At 39.5% G+C, this 27,722-nt stretch overlaps 1 protein-coding gene across 1 annotated transcript in view; it reads left to right on the top strand.

Moving 5' to 3' along the window:
- pdhx (pyruvate dehydrogenase complex component X) overlaps positions 1 to 26,389 on the top strand; it is a 32,606-nt gene extending 6,217 nt beyond the window's left edge. Inside the window, exons 3-11 of the mRNA XM_083917199.1 lie at positions 515 to 615; positions 6,764 to 6,972; positions 9,309 to 9,407; positions 15,568 to 15,733; positions 16,410 to 16,557; positions 18,380 to 18,438; positions 20,585 to 20,743; positions 24,526 to 24,590; positions 25,542 to 26,389. Of these exons, the coding sequence (XP_083773325.1) occupies positions 515 to 615; positions 6,764 to 6,972; positions 9,309 to 9,407; positions 15,568 to 15,733; positions 16,410 to 16,557; positions 18,380 to 18,438; positions 20,585 to 20,743; positions 24,526 to 24,590; positions 25,542 to 25,797 (1,262 nt within the window). The 3' untranslated portion in view covers positions 25,798 to 26,389. The remainder of the gene's footprint in view (positions 1 to 514; positions 616 to 6,763; positions 6,973 to 9,308; positions 9,408 to 15,567; positions 15,734 to 16,409; positions 16,558 to 18,379; positions 18,439 to 20,584; positions 20,744 to 24,525; positions 24,591 to 25,541) is intronic.
- Positions 26,390 to 27,722: the final 1,333 nt, after the last annotated feature.

Here is a 27,722-nt window from a genome sequence, read left to right as displayed (position 1 = left end):
ACTGGATGTAACAAAATTGATACATGGAAGATCTGAACCAGTGACTCCTAATTGCTATCGTCTTTCATTGCTAAGCAGATGCTAATATATACCAGCTCTCTCGTGGGGTTGGACCAGTGGGATTCTACTAGGATTCTCAGGATAGACAAAGATTTTGCCTTCTTTTTAAACATGCCACGTTTCCATATCTCACAATCTTTTCCATGAATTATTGGTTAGGCTCTTTATTTGATATGTAGGCCAAAGCTCAAGCAGATATTTTCTCGCATAACCTCTTGGTTCCCTTCAGTGAAATTCCTTTACATGTGCATGCGTGAAGCCCCAGTTAACATGAGTCTGATGGTTGTGATTCATGCATTTCCATTCACAGATAAAATAAGTAATTTGCACATTAACTTAAGGTCAGAAACCCTTGCTAATGAAAATATTGTTTTGGGAATTAGGTCGCGTAAAATGCCAAATAAATGTTTAAAAATATGTTGGAATTCTTGAATGTGTTTCTTTACTTTTACAGGTGAGGCAGTAGCAGCCGGTGATGCCATTTGTGAGATTGAGACCGACAAGGCTGTTGTTACCCTGGAATCTAATGATGATGGTATAATGGCAAAGATATTGGTGAGTGAGCAAAATCGCACATAAACCTCTTCAGGTGATGATTAGATATGGGAATATAAGTATACTTTATTCTAAAAGTGGTGGGTTGGAGGAGTTTTGAAAGTCCTCCTCAAGACACATTTCAAAATATGTCTGTAATGTAATGTTTTTTTTTTTTACTTTTCATTTTGGAAATAATAAACAAAATGTTTTAGAAGTACATCTACTCTTTCTCCCTCATTAAGAAATTCTGGATCTGGCATCGAGCCCTGCCCACCGCCACTGCTTGTGCCAGGTTGAAACTAGTTCGGTGATTACATTCTAGCATCCCCAAGGTCGACCAGTTAGGAGCCGCACGCATCGAGATAGCTAGACACATCGAAGAAATTCCCCTTAGGGCAATTGAAGGAGCGCACCTTGAACAATTAATGAAACAGTTAGTGTGTGGTGTAAGTTTCTTTGCTGGATTTTGTGTATTAAACAGCGATGGTTTACAAGTTGTGACGTACCAACTATAGCATACCCACACAGGGCATTGCAAGTCAGTATAGCCAATGTCAGACATTTAAAAGGAAACATAAGGAAAACACCTATAACTAGACAAAGAATATAGTCTTGTTATATGTGTAAATGTTTCAGGGTTCCCTCGTTGCCTGTGCTAATTGGCTAGCTTGTTAAATCTGCTCACCCTTCACAGTGACAGCAAAGCTTTGACGAGGTGTCTTCAGTGACAAACGTTTCTCTCCTTCCAGCCCCCCCCCCCCTTGCTTTTGTCGTTTGAATTTTTCAGTAGGCTGCCAAAGACGGAGCCATCCATTTTCTTTAATCAGTACTGAGCCACATGTGCGTCCCCCCTGGACAGAAAGATAAAGATGTTTTATCTTGTTTTGCTTTTTTGTTTTTACAGTATGTGAAGTGGGAGGGAAAGGGGTGATTTCCTAGTAGTTTAAGCAAAATTGAAGTAACTTGTTTTTAGCTTCCCTTTTTTTAAAAAAAACTAAAACTTAGTTAAGGCAGTAAGGTATTGCTGTGTTTTCTCATGTGCATGCACAAAAAGCATAAGTATTTGCTCCATGTCACAGAGATCTTATCCTTATCTAATAACACATGTTCGCTAGCCATGTCATGTTGGACATGCTCAAATTCAGGTGACGCGCAGGTGGAGCAGGGTTTAATTAGGTGATAAGAACAAATAGACAGCCAGTCTACACCAGTGAATGCACATCACAGATGCATTGTTCATGAACATGCACAAACATAGAAATGGCTAAATTAATTAATCAATTACCGGAGGGATGAGTGTCAATTATTATTATTAAAAAAATTTCTGGGATTATATCTCTTTTTATCTCCTGCTTTTCATTTCACTTGCATCCATTCCTTCACATTCCCTTACTCCATCCTTGTCTTTGCCACTGTGGAGAGGAGGTAGTTTCCATAGCAACCATCCAAGAATTGGGGGTAGGGGCTTTGGCAGAGAAAGATGGTCTGCATTAGATACGTCCCCTAGTGCTCTCTCTCTCTCTCGCTCTCTCTCTCTCTGATAGAGAATATGTGTATAGTTAATAAGGAAAACAGCAGCTTGTGGCAATATTTCAGAGTTGTGTGTACCCTCAGATAGCATGGGCAATTATGTGGCATCCACTTCGTCTGGGTCAGAGTGTATTATATATTTGAAGTGTAATTGGGGCTTGCCGGACACTCAGTTGGTTTCTAATTTAGAGGCTACCATAATTACCTGCCTGTGGTCAAATGCCTGGACAGGCTGCAGTAGACATGGAACTTCCACAGGGGTTATTTATGGGGGTCAAGTACTGCTATGGCCCTCTACCAATTTCCAAGCATGGCTCTCGGGGGTGAAAGAACAGGGGATAGATTCTGCTCATATTAGGATGTGGATGTTGGGGGTAGGAGCAACAGCACCGTGAACAAAGATTACTGTATCTCATCACACTTTTACTGCTTTGCTCTACCCTGACCTGAGGGCTTCAATCTAAAAATCAGCCCAGGGTACAATCAATCATAGGCTCTAGGAAATAACACGCATGTGTTTGCAGATGCATACTATAGATGCTCATAGGTCCTCTGTGTTCCATGTATATAAAGATGAATGCTACAGAGCTTTAAATTGAGTCCAGAAATACGGATCCAGGAAGTTATTGATGGATACACCAGGTCGTAGTTGATTGTGGATGATTTGGTGATTTGATAGAATGAATTCAATGGCAGAAAGGACTGATAGAAAGATGAATGTGTATAGAAAGAAAAAAAATATGAAGATATCCAACAGACAGACCTTTCAGTTTCCCATTCATCATTCCCTTTCCCCTCCTCTCTTCCTCCACACACTGTCATATAAGCAGTCAATTTAAACACCAACTGCTACGTGTCCTCTAAATCAATTGTGAGCATAAGTCACTTTCTAACCCTCCACCATACTTTGGTCGAAATGGGTGAAAATTTCATGTCTTTTGTCTGATCCAGAAATTCCGAATGAGAGAAAATAGCCTTGAGGCTGTTGGCAAAAAGCCTGAATTTAATTATTTCACAGTTTATATTTTCCTTGAAGAAAGGCCAGCAGTATATTAGGGGAAGTGGTTGGGATTGAAGTGACATGTTATAGAGAAAACAGAGAGTGGGGATTAATGGAAAATATGGAATAGATAAAGGGAAATGACCTGCGATAAAGGTTCCTTGACAGTTAAAACTCAGAATGTTGTGGTTATATGATGCTCGTAAGGAATGCATTTACTTGTGAGTTACAACTTGAATTGTGGTTTTGTATTTGTGAGATTACATTGGGCTAGCGGACACTAAATCCATCTTCTTTTCTACAAAAATAACTTACTGGGACATGAAACAATCAGATTGATCATGTCTTAGCCCCATTTTTTTTATTATTTCCACTGTATACTGTTTGACCATGATCTGATGCCCCTATAACAACAAACTTAATGGAATAATCACATTTCATGGAATAGCTACATCAGCCAATAATCAATTTCCTTGCGGGAGTCATCCCAAAGGGATCAATGAAGAGAAGTCTAAGTCTCATCTTAATTAAAGTTAAAACGAATGTTGATAATTGTGCATGCCAAGCTTATTATAACCAAGCTGTTAAGACTCTCAGGGGGGCTTGTATGGCAGTATGATAACGGCAATTTGGAGATAAGTAGGTTAAACCTCATAAATGGTCTAGTCTGACTTTGTAATATCATTAGCCTGGCTGATGGGCTCCTTGAGGGGTCCCTTAAGAGCCCTGTTTGCGATCTGTTGGACTTTTCACAGTGAAGATGCTGCAAAAGGAAAGACTAAAGAGTGGATCAGGCTAGCAAACTGTCTTTCTTCACAGTCATGGGCCAATTCTTGTGAAGCGCCACAGAAAGGAGGATGGCTGTGAGAACAGGACATGGAGATCAGAGATCACATGTTAACTAATTATTTTACTCAGAAGTGACGTTTTAGAGGCATTTCATGCTCTGGGTTGTGAAGATGAACTGTTTCTTGTGAAAATAGGAATTTACCTGTAGGTTTTTCAGTGGCACCTCTTTGAGCATAAAGTGAAATCAGCATTGCCAGTGGGTATTTGAACCATTACAAGAGCTAAGGTGTGAGCATAATTTATACTTCCCATGTGTTTCATGAAGTCCTATAACCATTTGATGGCAGTGTTGAGCCCCACACCACTACATTGTCCTTAGCATCTGTTTATACAACCACACAGCATACATACGGTTAATAGCACATGTGATAATCCACCGTAGTGCTATGGTAACAGTGTGTGTGTGTGTGTGTGTGTGTGTGTGTGTGTGTGTGTGTGTGTGTGTGTGTGTGTGTGTGTGTGTGTGTGTGTGTGTGTGTGTGTGTGTGTGTGTGTGTGTGTGTGTGTGTGTGTGTGTGTGTGTGTGTGTGTGTGTGTGTGTGTGTGTGTGTGTGTGTGTGTGTGTGTGTGTGTGTGTGTGTGTGTGTGTGTGTGTGTGTGTGTGTGTGTGTGTGTGTGTGTGTGTGTGTGTGTGTGTGTGTGTGTGTGTGTGTGTGTGTTATAAAACTTCCACTTCTGCAAAAGATCAACTTGCCATGCAGCAACTGTTATTGCACTTCTCAGCAACTGTTTTCAGACATTGCTCAACTACACATTAGTAACACTAACTGTCATGCTGAAGGATCTACAACAGGATCGGCCTTACAAATTACATTTCCTTATTGTCTGATCGGACTGTCTAAATTTACACTGATCTATAGTGCAATAGGGGTAGCGAAGGTGAACTATTTGACAACATTTCCCTCAGGGTTAACCACCACAGATAGAGTATGAAGCCCGAGAGTTGGGGATGTGGAGCTAATGATAAAGTCAAGTCAATGATAGTCAGCTGAAAAACAGCCTTGCGTTCCCAAATTCAATACCAAATGTATTTCCCTACGGATTTTACAAACAAGATTTTTAGGTATAAACCTATTTAATTCTTTTGATAAACTGGTAGCATACTTATGTTGAATCGACTTATGACTATTCTCTATTCTCTGTACGTTTGAACTGTTCTGTTTTTTTTTGCACATGCTGATGTGCGTAAGCACTTCCTACTAAATAAATGTAGTATAATATGGATCCCCTCTCTTTAGGGGTATTTTTTCCTCTTCAGGTACACACATATATATATATCAATGGATGTCACATCAACAGATCACATATCGTAGCATTGCTTGCGTCATGATGCCACAGCTACTGTGGGAAGTATGTATATGGGATCGCTAGTCTCTGTGGAAAAATCCCTTTGCGACTTAAGAGAGGGATCTCTGTGGAAATTTACTGGAGTCTGGATTTCCCTGAGAGGCCTGAGCTTACCCTCATCCATCACCTCCCATAGCAGTTATGTGTTAATCACACATCAGACCTATTGTTTAAGGTGTATACTTTTTCTGAAAGTGTTGTCATTAATATGTTTTACAACCTGGGGCGTAATCTTTTTGTGTTGGCCAATATATTGTATCTCATAGGTTATTATAACTTTTTGCTCAACCCCAACACTCAGTTTGTTAATATGAGCTTTACAGCAAAGCTTTACTTTACAGCAAAGTCCAATGGGGCAAACAAGTTTAAGCCTCAGATGCCTGTGAAAGTAATTCTTCTTTTGTTATATATTAAATTGACTAGGTGAATATTTAATCTCTTTAGCCCTATACAACAGTATTATTGCATTGCAGTGATACTGACTTACCGACTTACCTGCTCAACTGCAAGTTGATTTGCATCTTTTCAACAATTAGGTCTACAGTGAACTAGTATGGACCAGAATAAGCATGGAAGCACAGCTCTTTCTACTAGTGAGCGCAGGTGTTGATATGTTCTACTGTTCTTTCCAGTTAGGGGGGTATGGTTAATGGAGTGCTGCTTTTGATTTTTCAAGCCTGATAGAGGGAGGGGGTTGGGGTGCTATATGTTGATGATGATGTTGATAACTGTGGATTTACTAATGAAGCTCTCCATCTGTACCATTTTATTTTGAAATTATAACTTTTTTTTTTGATCAGTGTTGTTATGATTGAATAAAACAGCATAGTAAAGGTCTGAGTCCTCCATTTTTTCCCTTCTTTCTACTCTGTTTATCCTTGTATTGAGCACCTTCAAGAGGCCACTCACTAAGTGGATACCTTTTGAAAAGAGATGAAGTGCTGCTGCCCAACCCTGTGTATTGTGACATGCCTTTCTTTTAAAGTAATCAATATTGACTGAGGAACAACACCTTGCACAGCTTGTGAAGAGTAGAATAAGGCTTGCAGTGGATTTGTGGACTACACAACAAGATAGTGAATCAATAGATGACAGATTTGAACAGCATGAAAACATATACATTGCAATCAGAGAATATTCCAGCACTGCTGGATTTTTGTTCGATTTGTCAAGATCACAAGTGTGAAAACTGAACAGTAGAAACTGATACAAATGAGAAAGCAGTGGGATTTTTTTTCCCCTATTAATGGCTGTCCAAATGTTTATCTTTTCAATGACGACTGGGTTCCTGATTAACTTAATTTATTACTTTCCCTTCATCATAATTTATTGTTCTTTGCTTCAAAAACACATGAGACGTTTCCCTTCATTCTAGTAAACTATATTGCAATTGAAGTGACTGAAGAACCAGTGTTTTTTCTCCCTTACCCTTTTTTACAGCTGGAGGAGGGAAGTCGCAATGTGCGGCTGGGCACTCTCATTGCCCTCATGGTGGAGGAAGGGCAGGACTGGAAGCAGGTTGAGATCCCCCCTCCAGGTGCTGCAGCTCCAGCTGCAGCTGCACCTGCTACAGATGTAGCCGTTGCCCCAGTTGTGCCTCCTGCTGCTACATCTCCAGCTATTCCATCAAAACCAGCCACGTCAGGACCGTGAGTGTCGCCTTCTTCGCCTTCTTTTTAGCTGCTGATATCACACACTGTATAGATGAATCCAATGGATAAAACCTCTACATAGGGCTGGACATGTGGCCATAATCTTCTATCCAATATAAATCATTTCATAACCTGATAAATATATACCATATCTAGGGTTGGGTTCTGAAACACTGTGCCTATATGGCAATGGTTCCTAACGGTATTGGTATCTACCAGGCCGAATGACAGCGCAGATTTCGGTGCCTCATTTCGATGCCACTTAAACGCCTGTGCTGCTCTCTGGTGCTCTGAAATGGACGTTACAGGGTACAGAACCGTGGTTCTTTAATGTCGTTGACCGTCCAAACAAAAACAAATGATACCCAACCCTTACTGTATCACGATAAAGCCTGTTCTTCTCTAACTCACGACATAAATAGTCGTAATAACCACATGGTAATTTTAGCATACTCCTGTGGTAATTAAAACCTAACAAATGAAACAAATTGAGTATTTTCTCATTTGAGTTAGCATGTGCTTGTTATTATCAATTTAGATAATGTAATTGTGTATCACAAAATCTCATTAGGCTGTGTGATTTCATCTCGACACGATACCATTGAAAGACAATAAATGGTCATATCTAATTATCCCCAAGCCCTACCTCTACTGTTAATAAAGGTCTGTACGCTCAGGTCTTCAACCTAATGCAGCCATAATGGAAGGTAACATCATCTGGGCAGCAGTGGTTGTGGACATATAAACAGGATTTTGAATTGTATGCTGTATCATTTTACCTCTGAGTAAGCCTGTTTTTGTTTATATGTCAAGCTTGTTGTTAAAGCACCAACAGTATTAGTCAGCTCATTGATATAGTGTTGTTCAAACATCTGCTTTGCAAATTAGCTAATACTAGTAACTAGTGCAATGTTAGCATAAGACCATGCTAGTTTGAATAGGTCAAGAGCTGACCGTATTTCAAACACTCTATTCTCATGTTTTATGATGTAAGCTTTGTCTTATTTATATTTTCAATGAACCACCATCATGTCACAGGCTTTGTGTCAAGGAGATCTATGGTGGAACAATAAAAGTCTGGAATAGGTAGATAACAAGGATAACGATACATAAAATAAGATATGAAGTGAGATACTTAACCCTTTTTGGTCAGTATAGAACCATGCTGATTTCAAGTCTTACCAGATCTACCACCATCCAACACGCTATATAAGATGATTGTTCACATTCCAAGATGTGTGAGATCCTACCCCGCCCCTGTTTACACAATAATAATCTTTTGGAAAACAACAGAGCTGGCACAGAACAAACAGGCCTTATTTGTTATGCAAACATTTCACACTGAGCCACATCCACATTTTTAGATTTGTACCATGGCTACATCAGCTTGAGAGGGGCAAAAGATGAAAGGTGATAATGTTGTGCAGCAAGCATGATCATCAGACGACAGATACAGGAATGGGCTATATTTAAGGTCAGGTAAAAAATGAGAAAAACATGGTATGTGAGTTAAGTAATAGGTAATTTGCCATTTTTGTACGAATACAGGGTCAGTGCAATGATATACTAAAGCTAGAATGAAATGCTTTAAGTTATTGGGTACCTACTCCTCTGTCTAGGACTTATAGATTAGATCAGATGACTTAAAATAGGATTTGATATTTTTGTATAACTAAAACCGTATACGTCCGCACAGATTAGGCTCAAGAAACATGTGTCCACACCAGTGAAACCGGCTAAGAACCCTGTAATATACATGCCAGGCCTGGATGTGGCGCTGTAACTGCCACAGAAACACACCAACATGGAGAAGCTGTTGTTATTTATAATCATGATACAAACATGATACGCCAAATCCGGCGACTTCCCAAATCCTCCTCCATCCTAGAGAGAAATCTAGTGACTGTTTCTGGTGTTACTGGAGACTTTTGCGGTGTTTTGGACTCTGATGCACGAATCCCTCTGTAGTTACTGTCCTCAATGAGCAGCGTGCTGCTGTGAGCCCCTTCCTCTCCCAAAGCACCCACAGGCGGGCACTGTCTCGCTACTTTTTGCGACCTGATTGGCAACTTTATTTATAAAAAGCTACTAGCAACCAATTTAGTCACTTATTCAGACCATCGGGGAAAAGGGAGAAGTATATGGTTGGCCTAATTCATTCACATGAATGTGTCTCAGAGTACAGTTAATTTAACAGTCTATGGGTCCTCTCTCTTCTCTCACAGCAGCACTGTTGTTGTGTGGATTAATGTTGGGCCTTAAAAGCCGAAGTATAAAGTTTATAACTTGAAATACTGTAAAATGATTCCTTACTCTCTTTCGTCCTCGTCCAGCTTACGTCTGAGTCCAGCCGCAAGACACATCTTGGACACCCATGGTTTAGACTCAAAATTGGCCACACCCACTGGACCAAGAGGACTTATCACAAAGGAGTGAGTATTGGGTGAATGGGTTAGTTCTGTTAAGGCATCATAAATGCAGGCCGGTACGAAACAGAACTTCCCTGCATAAAAAACACACAAGCAGACATTAGTTTTATTGGGCCAGTCTGACTTTATAAAAAATAGCAAAAGCAAAAATATTTGACTAAAATTTAAATTTGAAATTATTTATGTTACAATTAATTATAAAATCATTACAACCTTCTCATTGAATCTGATATGTGATCTATCACACTCTCATCATCTACTGGTGACTGAAAAAAGCGTGATTATGATATTAAAGATTATTAGATTTTTTTTTTACCTAATTTTTTCATCTTTGACTTAATGTTTTTTTATGTGGGGGGTGAAGCTGTGTTTTGTGTTTAGCAGTGGGTGCTTGTTTAGCTTATAGGCCTAAGGGCACACATTGGAAGGGTCCCCTTGTGGCCACTGTAACACTGAAGTACCTCCGAGGGAAAGAGATGTCAGTCAGAGCAACACTGTAGGCAGTGTGAATGACAATGTAAACGGAAATGTGGGAGACACTAGATAAGTGAAAAACTGTGACTAAGGTTGTTAAGATTTGAGGTACTTTAATCCTGTTATGTGGTTGATTCACACTACATAAAGCTGTGACCACACGCACACAGCAGAAATGGTTACCTGCTGTCAGTAGGGACCTGATGGAACACTCTCGTTACCCACCTAACACCCTGCCAGGGAATCTCATTAAAAACCTCCAGTCACCATAGCAACCCAGTCTCCAGGACCCATTGGTGACCATAGAAACCCAGACCATATGTTTTCGTGTGATTTGTGTCTCAGACAGTAAAAGAGAAAAATATATGAAGCTTCATAAGACAAACAAATGAATTATAACTCATATAAATTCTGCTTAGCTTTTTCTTTTTATGCATTTTGATGTTAACAATTACCTGTCTTATTAATACCAATAGCAAGTGTGTTTACAGCTGATTTAATATTTACCCTTATTTGGCCAATTTACGATAGTGTTTTTTTTTCCTCTGAAGTCTGCCAACAGAAAATGACAACTCAGATTTCAACATTCAAAGTTTCTTACATGGCACGATGGGATCTCTGCTGAGAAAGGCAGTTTCAGATTATTTATTTTTCTCATCCCTTTGGCTGTAATTAATTGTCGAGCTTAATGAACATGGGCATGTTCTGTGGTGTATGGATGCCACCATGATGTTTAGGGTTTGAAGTTGAAATTGATTAATTAGTAATGTGTTTTTAATTATATACCAGTCATTTGATTTGGCATGCTTGCTCAGTTATGTCTCTTTAAACCATTTCAAGTTTTGCATGCATGGCTCACCAATGCACATACTGACACCCGGGTCAGCTAAAATATCAAATTTTCAGAAAGGAAGATTGATTCTGAAAGAAAGCAGACGGTTCTGCAGAAGATGAAAGCATCTGGACGTGAAAAGGTTTAACAAAGAAAAAAACGTGTATTTTTCCTAAGAGAACTTTCTGAATTGAGCGACGTTCTGTTCCAAATAGTTTGCTGGCCAATCCACAGACAAAAAATAATTATACAGAGTTCCACCTTTAAAGGCACTACCTAGCTTTGGAATGAAAGGTGTATTATTCCTCTTTTTTTCATGTGGCTCTTCCATTTGGAAAAAAAGTGCATTTCAGGGTTTGAATACATAACTTCAGGAATGGGCTCTGATGAACACAAATTAGTTAGTAAAACCTGCTAATCAGAAATGTGTGGTGTCCAATAAAATTGCAAAAATTAAACATGTTTAAATGTACCCTAAATATTTTAAATATATTGAGCTGCCAATTGATGCCAACATTTGTGATTTAGCCTTTTCCATGTCCCAGGAAAGTTCAACCAGCAGGCTATAGCTTAGCTATGTTGTGAGACTGACCAGTTCTGATCTTGTTGGAAAACCCGATCTCCTTGGTGAAAATAGTTTCACATAGGCTTAGCTCCTTCAAGAGATTTCAGAAAAGAGCAGATTTCCCTTCCTTTGTCCTTTGCTACATCAGATAAGACTGAAACCAGAAAAAGGTACCCCTGCCATTCCACCCTCTGCTCTAGTGAGGCCCCTCTATAGGGGGCATGAATCACAAGAGGTCACGCAACCCAAGGATGAGATCATAGCATGTAACATAATTCACAGCGAGATTTAAATACAGATTGGGTACAAAGAAACATTTATGTTACTACTTTTTTACCTCCTGTCTTTCTTCCTTGTCTTAATGTTAGCCAGGAGGCAAGGCAAGGCTTAGGGTACGTCCACACGATCGAAAAACGACCTTTTTTTTTCTCCGTTGTTCTTAAAAAGTTTTGCGTCCACACAGACTCGGCTCAAGAAATATCTGTGTCCAAACGAAACCAGTGAAACTGGCTAAGAACCCTGTAATATACATGCCAGGCCCTGATGTGGCGCTGTAACTGCCACAGAAATACACCAACATGGAGAAGCTGTTGTTATTTATAATCATGATACAAACACTGGCAAGTTTCTTGCCAAATCTGGCGACTTCCCAAATCCTCCTCCATCCTAGAGAGAAATCTAGCGACTGTTTCTGGTGTTATTGGAGACTTTTGTGGTGTTTTGGACTCTGATACACGAATCACTCTGTAGTTACTGTCCTCAATGAGCAGCATGCTGCTGTGAGCCCCTTCCTCTCCCAAAGCACTCACAGGCGGCCACTGTCTTGCTACTTTTTGCGACCTGATTGGCAACTTTATTTATAAAAAGCTACTAGCAACCAATTTAGTCACTTATTCAGACCATCAGTGAAAAGGGAGAAATATATGGTTGGCCTAATTCATTCACAAGAATGTGTCTACTGTTAATTTAACAGTCTATGGGTCCGTCTCCCTCCTCTCACAGCAGCAGTGTTGTTGTGTGGATTAATGTTGGGCCTTCAAAGCCGTAGTATAAAGTTTAAAACTTGAACTACTGTAAAATGAGTACAGTTCAGTAAAGTCATGTGACGCTGCGGGGTGTAGAGGTCGGATGTGGGAGATGACGGCATTGTTTAACAAAGTATGCGGTCTCGGCGTCCAGACGACAAGGACCACAGCGTTTTCCCACTATGGGACCTGGTTACAAAAAATACTGTTTTCAGGCTCCGATAACGCTGGCTGGGTGTGGATGGTCGGCCATAATCTTACAAAAGTTGTGCAGTTACAGGAAAACACGTCTTCGTGTTGACAGGCCCTTAATGGGTAAAGGTTTCGAGGATTTTTACCTCACCATAGGCTCTTCTGATTTCATGTATTAAGCATGAAGTATGACAGTTAAAGCAGGATACAAATTTTAGAAACTCAAACAAGGATTGCAAAAAAAAGCATATGTCAAAGCAAATATCTGGATTGTGCTTGTTGGTTTCAAATAACTTTATCAATCTCAAATGTAAATAATTAGTAGTTGCATATCAAATGGGATAATAGGCAACGTATGTAAAAAATAAATTGTGTAATTTAGTGCTGGACTATCTTTGTGCTTCCTACTGCATAGAAGTGTAATACTGTAAATGACAACACTCAGTCCTTTCTTTAAAACAGCATTACTGTTTAAAAGAAAGGACTATTAGAGGACTTTGTAAAGTCTTGCATTGTTTCAAAAGTACATCTCCTTTCCGCATCACTTTGACTGTGTAACTTAGGGTCAACTTCCTTTTAAGTGATGATCCGGACCCTTTTTTCTTTTCATCTGAGCCAATATGCGTTGTTTAGATTGACTGAATTTAATCGAAAAATTATTTTCAAGATAGTCTCTTATTATGTGAATAATAATATCTGTAATCATAATAATTATCTGTCTTAGGTGGCAGTAGAAGACTGTGTGTGTGTAGGGGCAGGTTTGAAGGGCCCTGTTGTTTTGATATTCACCCCTCTGCTTTCAGGGACACTGTGCAATGTGGCAGCATGTGTTGAGGATCTTTCTCGTGTGTGTGTGTGTGTGTGTGTGTGTGTGTGTGTGTGTGTGTGTGTGTGTGTGTGTGTGTGTGTGTGTGTGTGTGTGTGTGTGTGTGTGTGTGTGTGTGTGTGTGTGTGTGTGTGTGTGTGTGTGTGTGTGTGTGTGTGTGTGTGTGTGTGTGTGTGTGTGTGTCTGTGTGTGTCTGTGTGTGTGTGTGTGTCCGTGTGTGTGTCCGTGTGTGTGTGTCCGTCCTTTTTAATATTCTACTCACCCACTCCCAGTCTTTCAGAGTCCTTTATTTTGGCTGTCAGTAGGGGTGTAAATGGTCAGTTTGAAAAGCTCATGCCAACCAGCTACACAAACGGTAGCTATGGCGTCATCGTTAAGTGTCCACCGTAGGCCGCTTTTTGCTTCATGTTGAATTCATATGGGATTCTCCGAATACATTCACACCGAAGAATATTGAAGGTTTTGCCCAACTCAGAATGTTGAATCCTCTTTTTTCAACTTTTTTACTTGTAATGTTCAATCTCAAATATATTTTTTATTACAAGCATTCAAATCACAAGTCACAAAAATCCACGGTGATGTGCTTTCTTTTTTAATGTGGTAGTCTTTAAACATTGGACAGTCAATGTTCTCTTGAGTTTAGCTGGGGGATTTCCAAGTTGCCTCAGTCCCTCAACAAACAAATACTCCTATCAGTGAGAGAGAGGGAGGAGGAGCTGGATGAAATAAAAAAAAAGAAACAGCTCAGAGTTGGACGTGGAGGAAATACCTGTGGGGCCCAGACTGTTCCTGGCTACATGTTGAGGTCAGAGGCAGCTGGTCCAGACAAAAGACTGGATGCATGTGAGTAGGTGTACCCTAGTGCACTGAACTGGAACCAGAGAGCTTCAAGCAGGGGCACCTGATACCTGCTATGGCTAAAATTAATGGGTGAAAAAAAAACTCCAGGGCAGATCTTTCAGTAAATCGTGATTCCCTCTTTTACCTTTCTCTTTTCCCAGTCTATCAATACTCAGTGTAGCAGATATCATGATCCAAGCCTAAATCATATTGTCATTTTCTCTACTACCTTTATGTCATTTGATGTAAAAGAAATATACTATATGCGGAAAATATAGCAGCAGAAAATATCTATTCTGAGAAATGCCTTGTCAAGTCTAACAGACCAATATTATATAGTTTATTTAATGAAATAATGATTCTGACTTTTGTAGGCTATGCAGCATGGATGTATTGCTCTGTGCCATTTAATTGTAGTATCAAGGTAAAAAAAAAAAATGCTGTTTGGAAAATGTATTTCCATGGCTCACCATGCCAGTGGGAAGAATAATGAAGCCACGGTTTTGAATAACCTCGTTCCTTGCTGCACCTGATCCTGGCTAGCCTTACCCTGATGGGGGTTTGTTTGTGACTAGCAAGTGATTCTCATGACACCCATCCACCCATCCACTGGAGGATAACCTAAAGTTACCTCCCTCTACAAGCCTGCCACAAATACGAACCAGAAAAAAAAAATTAAAGTGCTGCTCATAAGCTTGCCAAGTGTGAGCATATGGGTGAATAATGCATTGAATAAGGCATACTGTCATAAGCTATGCCAGTGTATTTTATGCAATTTTATATAGCAAAATAAAAAAATGACACTTTTAATGCAGAAGAAAGTGTTTTCTTTACACAGTAGAAATTAGGCCATCATTAATAAATTCCAAAAAATGAAGCAAAACACAATGAAAAGCAAAAGGCTGAGGCTTCCGATAGCATAGTTTATCAGTTTATCCAGGGCGTACTAGGAAGCAGTGCAATTCACATGTGTGCTTCAACAAAGATGGACCCAAATAAAATTGACACAAAGGCATTATTGCAATCTGCAAAATATTTCGGAAGAGGCTGGGAAGCATCTGTTCCCACGTAAATGTTGTTGAATGAACACGTGTTGAATATTTCATGAATATTTTATCTTAATATTTACCTAATATTATAGACCTAATATTTTTCTGAGTCAGCTATATTAACAGCTTATTGCCCCTTTATTTTCCATGCCTATTTGTATGGTCATCATCAATGCAGATGTGTGATAAGAAAGTGGTATTTGCCCCTGTTATATTTGTATTTCTGGTCAGTCTTGCCAAAGAATAATATTATAGTAATACTAAATTATCGGATACATTTTACTGGATAAAAATATTCCACTGACTAATTCTAATGATGCCCCCATGTATATATATTTTTTTGTTTTTTTCCTTTAACAGAGATGCATTAAACCTCTTGAAGACATCTCCTGCCCCCAAGGCAACCCCAGCCATGGCTGCCCCAGCTACCCCGAGTCCTGTCCCCATCACGGCAGCTGCCCCTCCACCCCCAGGCAGCAGACCAAACATACCTCCTCTCTCTGTACCAGGGAAACCAGGAGCACCGGTGAGCACTCTTCACACTGTCTCCCTCTCTCCCACACACAAACACACTTCTTCACCACAGTGTCTATTTTATGGTAGTGCTATGAAACAACAAGATCCTTAACAACTCGTCTTCCAACTTTTGGCCTGTGTGATAGCCCTAATGGGATAGATGAAGGGTCCTCTTGATTATTCCATGGCTTTAGTTGTCATCTTTACATCTTTACCCTTGTAGTTTTGTTTCTGTGTGTATTCGCTTTGCCTCTGAGCACATAGAGTGGGGTCATTAATAGTGTTTGTTGTTATAGTCCTGCAGCTATACATTGGACAATGATAGCTCAATGTCTTTTGGTGTACCTGGGGAACACTACAAGTTACCAACAAACAGATTTTTATCTATACCAATTCCATTTTCATTGTTTTTTGCTCCATATTAAATGTTAGTCTTCATAGGTGCATGCTGTAAAATATGGCCTGTTGATGTCAAAGACTGGGTCTATAAATAGCAAAATCATGTAGTCATTCCTAACCAATCATTAACTCCTTGTAATACGCTTGTCAATAGCTTTTGAGTAATTGATGGCAGCTGAGATATGTCCGACTATTCTTCTTTGTGTCGTCCATCTTCCCCGCCTCTAAAATGCCCTTTTCTCCCCATAAATTATTGACCTCTTATCCCCTCCACTTGTCCTCCTCAGGGCACTTTCACAGAGATCCCAGCCTCAAATGTCCGCCGCGTGATTGCTCAAAGACTAACGCAATCGAAGACCACCATCCCCCATGCGTACGCCTCAGTTGACTGTGACATGGCCGCCGTCATGCACCTCCGCAAAGACTTGGCCAAAGGTAAAAAACCATAAATAAAAAAAAACACAACTTTGAGCGGGTAAGCACTATTCTTTAAATGCGCATGTTAGTGTCATGTCCTCTGGTAAATGTCTGACAGGAACATTCGGAAGGAAACTTTTCCATGAAGATCTGGATTTCAGGGTTTTCACATGACTGCTCACTGGACAAAGAGGACAGTCTTTTGCATTGACAAAAGCTCTGGTACATGTCGTCTCAGGGCTTCAAACCAATATCTCTTTCTGACCTTTGTCTAAAAATAACATTGCATGATGTATGAGGGTGAAAGTGTACATGTATGTATGTATGTATGTATGTATGTATGTATGTACGTATGTATGTGTTTATGGGTTATGAAGACGGTATAAATGGCTGAATCAGACCCAGACGCCCAACACCATCATAAGGCTGAAAAGCGCATTATGGGATCTTAAAACATCTGACACTGATCAGATCTGCTTCTTCTTCCCACACTACAAAGTACGGCTGATAAGCAACCAAGGTTAAAGTCACATACATAACCTGTAATTTCTCATATTTGATTAACTGCCTCTGCTAACATGAAATTGTTCATACCAATTCATAAAGCAAATTATATCAGCTTACGTGTTCATAGTGAGGCTTCATTCATATCGTTCCTTTTTCCTTACAGCAGTACTCTACCTGAATAATCACTTCTCCCCGGTTCAAAGTGTTTTCAATTGATTTTAGAGACTCTTTAGAGTTGGCTCTTTGGTGCATCCTGTGTTATGTAATGACTAGATAAAGTCATTGTTATTCAAGATAAAGTAAAGCATTAAAGGCTTCTGGAGAAAAATATATGTGTGAGGATAATGTAAGTAGTGGAAAAGAGCTTGGTTTATCCATACAGTATACGTAACGGTGGTGCTGTATGAATGGATTGAGAGCTTAAGTATCTGGAGAATGAATAAAATACTAGCACTGCCTTTGCCCTGTTTTGAAAAGCTATTCTTTTACTGTCTCACAGCCACACAGACTTCCCTAGCTACTGTGATTGAGCTAGCCAGAGCTTCTTGTGCAACAGCCATCAGAATGTGTGTGTTTAAGGGGAAAGGATATCTACACCACCAGAAAAAGGAAACATTGCTCATGTGTCACAACAGTTAGTCTTCAACATTTTGCTACATTCAGCCAAGACCATATTTATCCTTAACTGCTGCTTTTTTCTGTGGATTCCTGAAATGTAACTTGCTAACTTTGGGCATTTTCTGTTGATATAGCAAGTGCTTTGTCAGGTTCCTATTTTTAGACATATTTAGTTCAACACATGTAATTGGCTTTATTTAGCTTAAGTTTGCCTGGAAGTCATACAAACAGTAAATCTCTCTGGGTCCTGTCTCTGTGGTGGAGGAAATGGGACGGCCATTCCAGACCTATTAGCGAGGTTGTGTGTGTACTGAGGGATTCTCTGCCCGGTTGTTTTCGCGGACTCTCATTGTTCAGGGGCAGTGCGATTTCACGGTTAGTTCGTTAACCATCCTGCTCACAGCATTCATAACTGTCTGGTACTGCACTAATGGACACTAGTGAAGTTGGCAGCGATGCCTGGCCCACTGGTGTCACACACACACAGACGGGAGTGGAGCAAATGCTAGTGACTGAGTCATACAGAGATGTACTGATTCTGATCAGCTGAAGTATGACAACATATCGGAGGTTTTTCTTTCCCCAGAGGGAATGTGTAGCATCAATCAACTGTCATTTGTGAAGAGTGTCACACTTCACAGGTCCACAAACATGCACATATATCCAGTTTTTGCTTGGATTTGGCCCTCAGACTGTTTTTTCTTTGTCTTTTCAGAACAGATCAAAGTGTCCGTTAATGATTTCATTATCAAGGCAGTTGCTGTGACACTCAAAGTAAGTATTTTTTCAGAATCACGTCTTTTGTTGTCATTTCTTAATTTAACCTATTTATCTTAGTTTGTTCATCCCTCCAACCATGTGCATATTTATACTATACATGATTATTCACCTTTTATTCCTACAATTATTTGGTATTTTATGTCTTTTAGTGCTTAGCACGGCCTGTACACACATATTTATCTTTTTATGATTCAAAGTATTTAGTCATTGTGTCTTCTTTTCTCTCAGTTGATGGAAATTCTGAGGAAACTCTCAAACCATCTCATCAGAAATTAATAAAATAATAAAAAATACATTAAAAATTAATTACGAAAATGATAATATCCAAAATAATGAACAATTAATTAAAATGTATAAAAAAGAAACCAAACAATAATTCATGATTTAAGATACATCTAGATAATTAAAAAGAATTGCATACATTATAAAAAAGAAAAAAACATGAAAAATTACTACAAGCATCAAAGTTGTTTCACATTAATTTTCTCTCAATTGACTAATTGATTGATGAACTAATGGTTTCAGCTGTATTTGTGGAATAAAAGTAAACGTTAGCATGAAAAGAAAATACTAAAAAGACTACCTGTGTTTTGGCTTCACTGCAGCCGTTATATAAAAGAAGCGGGAAGTCATAATTGAGAATAAAAGAAAGATAAAGTTTGAGCAGGAAGTCGCCTTAATTTGACGACTCCTGTTTTTAATGTTAAGGTTGACTTACTGTTTCTTCCAGCACACGCACTGGCTAATTACCTCCACAAACGCACACTCACAGACACACACTCACACACACTGAAGGTCAAGGCTGAGGGCATTGTCTCCGTCTGATTGGATCTGCTTCTCTTACTGGTTTCCTGTTTTTGACGTTCGTAATGTGGCAACCTCGTCCCCTCACACATCCTTTAAATATCTTGTTGTTTTAGTGTTATTTATGCACAGGTTGGGTCTGTTATTCATTATGAGTTATTACTGGCCATCATGAGTTGTTAATGTCAATTATGAGTTATTAATGTTTCTTATGAATTATTGATTTAAAAAAAGGGAAAATAATGTTTCAGCAGAATCTTATATAAACAACCTGTCATTTGCTTATTCGAATCACTTGGTCTGCTTTAATAGTAATCTTTTTCTGTTGGCTTTAAACATTGACATGTGCCAGAAGTCATGTACTGAGCACACATGTATGAAAGGCTGCAGGAATGTGCGGAATGTTTAGTTAGTTAGCGTAAAATACCAAAGCACCACATGGCACTCTCATAGTCCGGACACTATGTCCCACAGTCAAAATCTTGCTTGGGATTGGCTTCGGCACTGAACTGAGCTATGCGATTCAAACGTGTAACACCATAACATCAGGAAATTGACAAGCAGCTGTACTTTTCCCTCGGGGTTGACCTAAGCACATCAACAGCAGCATCTGAGGCCAACGTTTTACTTTTGAACAAATTGGTGTGCGTTGGCATTCCACTGTAATTTTCGTAGAGAGATTAAACTTTTTCTGTGTTCAGACCCCAATAATTCCAAATAGATATTCATCAAGATTGTTCAGATTATGTATGCATAGTTATTTACTGTATCTTTATAGATGCAGATTTGCTGGCCTATTAGCAAGTGTATACAATCACCACCAAATTGATTAATGATGTTCCCACATTTAATGTATATAATACTTTATTATGAATGAACTCTTTCGATTTTGATTGTTAAAGGTCAGGGTCACTGTGACCTCACAAAGCATGTTTTTTTGTCCATAGCTCAAGAATTCCTACTGCAGTAATGACAACATTTTACAAAAATGTCTAAAATGATCAAGTGATGATGTTTTATATCCAAATGGTCAAAGGTCACTGTGACATCAAAACAATTTGCATTTGGCATTTTATCGAACTTTCATTAAACAACAACAAAATAACATTTCCTATGATTTTCCAAAATAAAAGACTTCCTCTGGTAGTCAACCGCAAGCTCATTGGTTTTGCTAATATTGAGTTTCAGGTGATTATCATTTCACCACCTAATAGTCTCCGAGTGAAGACTGCATGCTTCTCACTGGAAATGCATCGCTCACTCACAATATAGTGATTACTTCCATTTTGCCAAATATCTGTCAAAACCTGGCCTGACCTCTGACTTTCTATCCTAGGAGATGCCAGAAGTGAATGTCACCTGGTCTGGGGATGGACCACGTGCACTTGATTCAGTCCACATTTCAATCGCAGTGGCGACTGACAAAGGCCTCATTACCCCCATCATCAAGGATGCTGCAACCAAAGGTGTACAGGAGATATCAGCTAATGCTAAGGTAAGAAATATTAATACAAACCATTAGTTTATGATGTTATGGGATTGCGAGAGTTGTCCTCTACAGGACTGTGGGGGTGCTCAGTGTATCACCTCAGGTGAAGACATGGAGTTTTTCTGTTGATTTGTACGTGGGGGTAGATAAGGGAATTGACAACAGTCCAACTATTTGGGAAACCAAACTCTGTGGGCATCTGTAGAGTTGTGCTTGCCTTCCGGCTAGAACGTTAAAGTTTCACACAGCTTCACTCTGCAAAAGGATGTTTGTGCAGAGATTGACATGAGAAGGTTGTTCTCACATGTATCTGCTTAAAGTGGAAAGTATCTCAGTAAATCTGATTTTAAGGGGCGGGCCGGTGCACATACACTGAGAATGAGCTTGCAGTGAAGCAGGAAACGCGTTTAAATGCACATCCGTAACCTGAAAATGGCCTTAGCCCGGTTAAGGGAATAATCGGATTATTGAAGTTTCCCCAGTATACATGAGCAGGGCTTGATTCGGAAAATGACGGAGTAACTTGACCACCGGTACAGGAGGTGGCTCTCCGCCATCATACAGCTGGACTGAATACTGCTTTTTTTCCCGGTTCACCTTTGTCAAAATCACAAATGGCCGACTTTTGGACAGAATTATGACCAAAACGGGTCTTCTTGGTATTAATGTTACCTGCCGTTGCAAATTCCTCCCTTGGTTTAAAGGTAACGCTCTATTGTTTTTTTTTTCATATTGTTTTCCGCGCTGTTGCTTCCTGGTTTATTCTATTTCGAGGTCAAAGGCCAATGCCGCGAAACGGGGAGCATGCGCATACAAGAAACCCGATAATAATCGGAGAACGCTGTTTACATGCGAGAATAATCAGGGAACTGAAGGAGTTCTCTAGGTCTGTTAATGAGAACCCTGATTTTACCCAGGGTATGGTGTTTACATGGTGTTTAAGAAACCGGGGTATGCCCTTAACTCTAATATATTCGGGTTTTTAAACTGCATGTCAACGCACTGCCTGTGTCTAGCAGGAAAACTTTAGAAATTATGCAGTTTGAATTATCATAGATTCTGGAATTTTTATTGAGGTAGGAGTAAGATGCCTTTTTAAACTATTTTTAATGGGACATTGTTACTTTTTTGTTGGGGAAAAAAACAGATCAGAAACACATTATTGTCCCAAGCAGACTATATATAAATATTGTGAATACATGTCTGGAGTGGATCTTAAATCGCGTAGACAGTGTTATTTTTCATCAGATCATGAAAAGTAGGAATCTCAGTATCCGATCAACTGGTTAGATCTGTAGATAACTGATTAGATCTGGGATGGTCAGATTTTTGGGTTGTAGGGCTGCAGAACTCAGCTGTCACTGGCCACAGATGGAGTACAACGGCACAAAGGTCAGCTCTTTCTCTTGCTCACAGTCAGCAGCTGGAGACAAATATGCTCTCAAAATCGGATACGCATCTAAATACACACAAGCACACACGCACACACGCACAATTATCAAATAGATGAGTTTCTAAAGATGATGAGGGTAGTAAAAGTGATGTCTCTGTAAGCAAGGGTAATATTCCTAAATGTTCAGGGCCCATATTTATGCCTGTTATGTCTCACTGAAGATATGATGACATGAAACTATTTTGTCAGAATGAAAGACTGCTTCTTCACCTAATGACACAAAATTAGCCAGATCATTTCATTCTCAGCCCCATTGATAGTAGCAGCTGTAATAGGAGTTACAGTTGGGTGGCAAACTGAAGTAGTATTAGTACGATTGTATTTTTAGTAGTAAGTATAATTAATATTTAGACATAGTTCTATTTTACTATACTATAATGGCGTAAATCCATGGAAAAGATAGCGATACATGTGATTGCTTCTAATTCTTTGAATTATGTACTGTCTGTTTCTTTAGTGTTGATTGAAATTATGTGGTGCCCTACATGTTTTCAGTAGTTTTCCCCTATTGTGAGCCCCAGATGAATATACAGTGAGCTTCATTTTTGCTATGTATGTTGCCTTTATTAATCAATTTCAAAGTCAAATAATGTAATGTCTGCTGATGCTTAGCAATCACATCATTGGTGGAGAATGTTGCATCACTAGTGCATATAAACAGGCAACAGCAGCAATAAAGCATGGGCACTAACACTGTGGACACTTCAGTCCACTTAAGCCTTCAAAATAAGCTTAGCCACCCACTGCTATTCATTTTAATTATGCTTCTGCCTTCAGGTTAATCTACATTTATATGTCTTATTGGTCTCAAATTAAAATCAACATGTGGTTTGAATGAAGCATAGAGAGGTCGCTGCTGGCTATTGATGTGATGGAGTGGAACTACACACTGTTTTTGCACTAGGAGCTCTTATCTCAAATGTGCCCACCATATCCCACTGTGTCTAACAATCCTGTGAGTGAGTCATTCTCGACTTTCCGTGTTGGTTGTGTCCCCGCATTAACCTTTAAGTACATTTCCATTTGAATAAAGTTCATGTTGAATAAAGAGGTGGTGACCATCGAGCAGTGAAAGAGCTTGGAATAAAAGTTCAACGAAAGCTTTTCAACCGAAGCCTCTTTATTTCAGCAAGGTCCGTCTGTATTTTAAACAAATATCAAAGCTCATTATTGATCTGTTTTACAACTCTGTATGTTTTTGAGATTCACAGGAATGCGTCTTGGTGAAAGTCGAGTGGATCGCATGCATGCACACATTCCTACTAGGGACGTGTGCAAACTTCTTATTAAAGTTATCATTATTATTATGTGACCGTGCTGCCTGACTCTCACTCACTCCTCCCAGAGCCTTGTCCTTCCCACTGGCCTTTGGTCCGGGATCGACCTCTTCCTGCAATGGTATAAGGGATGCCAAACCATGAATCTTAATGAAACTGATTAACAATTCTAAATGGCTCTGATAATGTCTTGTTTTTTTCGGACAATGTTTGACTTTATAGATGAAATTGTGCTTAATTTTGACTGTTTTCTGAGTGTTTCCTTACTAGGTTAGTTAGATAAGTCCAAGTTAAAACTTCTGTTTTAAACATCAGGGAAATTAGTTGTGAGGAGCATCCCTAAATCCTACTCCAAGGACACTACCGTCAACGTACTTTGAACTTCATTGACAGATACATCGTACTTTCTCCAAGGTCGTCAGGCTTGTCACTCTCATTACTCTTGTTCATTCTAGAACATGAATTCACAGAAACTGGATGCAGCAAGTCAGCTGCTTTTCCTCCCCAGATTCTTCATTTGAGCTTTAAACAGTCTGATGGTTTCTATTAATTTCAGTACGTACTGTTGGACATTAAATCATTTTATTGAACATGGTATTTGAAAGTGGCATTCTTTTGATTATTTGGTGTCTCGCTTTTCTCGGGAAATATGTCCATTTGGTCTGTCTATGTCTCTAGGGATGTCATTGTCACATGGACTTTGGTCCAGATTGAAATATCTCAACAACTATCAGATCAATTGCCATGTATTATTGCACAGATATGCATGGTCCCCACAGGATGAACTCTTGTTGACTCTGGGGATCCCTCGACTTTTCTAGTATTTGGCCAATACCGTGTGTTGCTTCTCTCTCTATTCACATAGACTAATAAGAAACAGTGGAGCCATCTCGCATGTATTTCTAACGATTTGGATGCTAGCTGTGTCTTCTATGTCACTTAGCATATGCTTTTCTGTATCCCTGTACATATCCTGCATCCTGTCGAAGATTCTGCTCAGATCTTTTCTGATCTGAGACTAAGCTTAAGAGTTGGAGTGACATGTAATGTTTCCACAGGCACTGGCCCAGAAGGCTCGTGATGGGAAACTTCTCCCTGAGGAGTACCAGGGAGGCTCATTCAGGTAAACCTTACACACACACACACACACACACACACACACACACACACACACACACACACACACACACACACACACACACACACACACACACACACACACACACACACACACACACACACACACCATCATCATCATCTCTTGGGTAAAGAAGAGGCATATGGAAAGCATAAACAACATTATAAGGCTTAATGTTATTTTTCAGTCTTCAATCATGAGTATAAGTGTCAAATTTCTCAGTTCAATAAACTGACTTTTTATTTGGCAACAGCAGTCCTTTCATCTCGTAACATCATCTCACAATTTCCTTTTGTAGCTCAACGCTGAGATAGCCATCATGAATTTCCGCTATGATGACTTAAATCCGGTTTCACAGATCAGTCAGTATATTCTGCATATTCTACACTTAATGTGGACCTGAATTGAATGTGGTCATGGGCGACAAGCACCATCAGTTACTGTGCCATCAATTGCAGGAAAGTGAGAGGTAGTCTTTTCAACTCGTTAGAATTAATTGTGTCATTTAGACATAAATTGGGTTTCTGTGTCATGCAGGAGCGCTGAATTCCTATGGAGATGCAGCCCTCTTTGTCTTCCTGAGGATTAATGTCTAGAGCCTTCCTCTATTCTTTTTACCATCTCCCTGAGCTACAATTATCTCACCATACACAACATTTAGAGAGACTCGTACTTTTACTGATCACTGTTTTTTTTTTGTAAAATAAGATGTTCACAACCAATGATTGACTTAATTTGCCCTCTCATTTTTTATTCAGTCACTCTAAGATGTAATGCTCTTTATGCATCAAAGAGCTGGTTTTAGAGCCACCATTATGCCTGCTTAGATAATTTTTATGCATGTTCTCCCCTGCTGAGTTTGACTAATGATGTGACATGTGTACTGTCTACTCTCTCTTCCCATCCCTTCCTCCCTTCCTTCTGTCTTTCTGGCAGTATATCTAACCTAGGGATGTTCGGTATCAGTGGCTTCAGCGCCGTGATCAACCCTCCTCAGGCGTGTATCCTTGCCGTTGGGACCTCCAGGTCCGAGCTGCGACTGTGCAATGATGACCAGACCCTGCGCACCCAGCAGCTGATGACAGTTACACTGTCCAGTGATGGACGATTAGTGGATGATGAATTAGCCTCACGGTTTCTAGATAAATTCCGCAGCAACCTGGAACAACCACAACGCATGGCCCTAGCCTAAAAGGCAAAGTAAGATAGCTGTAAAAAGTGATTTGAGGGACAAAGTAAGAAACCCCTGCGTGACAAAGCCTGTCTCATGCTTTTTTACGCAAGCAGAGAGCTTGATTCCTGTTGGTGCTAGGATTAAGACTTACAAAGTGGGCTTGTACGTAGTATAAACTTGTGTCTGTGGCTTGCTTCTGATATATCCCCAGGCTTTGTAATGGAGGTGTTAAATTGGGCTTCTGCTAGAGTATTCTACCAGTGGTGCCAAATATTAAGACAGAAGTTGCATGGCAGGCTGCGTCCCACGTTCTGCAATAGGAGTGGTGTATATACATATATATATATAAATACAAAGTGGTTATTCTAGTTCAGTCTTTTTTTCAGCCCCAGTGTATCTACTCCGATCAGGGAAAACCCACATTTCCTGTTAAAGAATTGAAAAACAGAATTCAAGAAGTTAATTAATTGTTCATGGTAATACATTCTAACTTATTAAAAAGAGATGTTGTGACATCCCTGAAAACTAATCTCCCAAGTCCGTGTGTATACAAAATAAATTAAACTAGATTTTGGTTTCCTTAGATTCCAATAAAACAAATTGTTCAACGTTGAAATGTCTTTGCACCTCATTGAAACATGTTTGTCCACCACCTTTATACACACAGCTACCAGGGAAACTGCGTGTGTGTGTGTGTGTGTGTGTGTGTGTGTGTGTGTGTGTGTGTGTGTGTGTGTGTGTGTGTGTGTGTGTGTGTGTGTGTGTGTGTGTGTGTGTGTGTGTGTGTGTGTGTGTGTGTGTGTGTGTGTGTGTGTGTGTGTGTGTGTGTGTGTGTGTGTGTGTGTGTGTGTGTGTGTGTGTGTGTGTGTGTGTGTGTGTGTGTGTGTGTGTGTGTGTGTGTGTGTGTGTGTGTGTGTGTGTTTCTATTTAATTAGAATCTAAAGAGATTGCATAATTGTTTCATACAAGCCAATTAGGATAATTTGCTGGGCTTAGTACACAGGTCAGTCTCTGCTGGCAGATGTTTGTCTTTGCTGTAAGCGTGGGCAGAACAGCTGTTTACATATGTATCTGCACAAGAGCTTATCCTAGATAGACATGAGAAGGGTTGTTTTATTTTTTACTTTTAGAATAAGATGGGGGAAGCTGTGCTTTCAGACTTTCTAGGAGACATCTAAAATGGAGACATCTACAGCTTAGATTTCCCTTTTACACACTATACACTATTAGGGCAGCTTCTCAAATGAGAATACGGGTGCAGTTAATGCAGTTTGACAAGGCAAAGACCTTGCTCTTAAGACAATCATGGCTCTTTTTTTCTACATTTTTAATTCAGGATATAAATGACCTAAGGTCAATTGTGGATTAGACTGGTAGCAAGAAAATATGCAGAGGAACTGTATTAATATTAAAGCTATTTCAGCCAGGGCTGTTCTGAAAATCACGGTCACTCTTTTCCTTCTATTCTGATTTTCAATGTAGAGAAGAGTCAGTGATTTGCACGTGTTTTTTGGTTTTCCTGTCATATCTTTCTCATTGTTTGTAATTTGATAAATAAAATGCACTAACACAAACATTATTATATATTATTTCATCTGACATACCATTTTTTTAATGATATTTGATTTTTTTTAAGTTTTGTAATTATTCAGGTTTGTAAATTCAGACTAAGCCATTAATTCCAGTTATCTCCTCATTATTATGTTATTACCTGGTGTATCATGATCATAATCCAACCGCTGTATTTTGTGATCACCTGTGTGTATAACTTCACCAGCTGCTGGAAGAGATACACCAGTTTCTTGGATCAAGATGGCAAAACCAATATGTAAGCTACCATCATTAAAAAAATAGCCACACAGTAAAATGGTGGGAAGGCAACACAAATGTGTCAATATACACTATTTGTAGGTATTTTGAGTTTTACACCCTTACATGAGATG

The sequence above is a fragment of the Echiichthys vipera genome (assembly GCF_963691815.1).
Source record: "Echiichthys vipera genome assembly, chromosome: 7".
NCBI classification, from domain to species: Eukaryota; Metazoa; Chordata; class Actinopteri; order Perciformes; family Trachinidae; genus Echiichthys; species Echiichthys vipera.
This window is presented reverse-complemented; position numbering and strand designations above follow the sequence as displayed.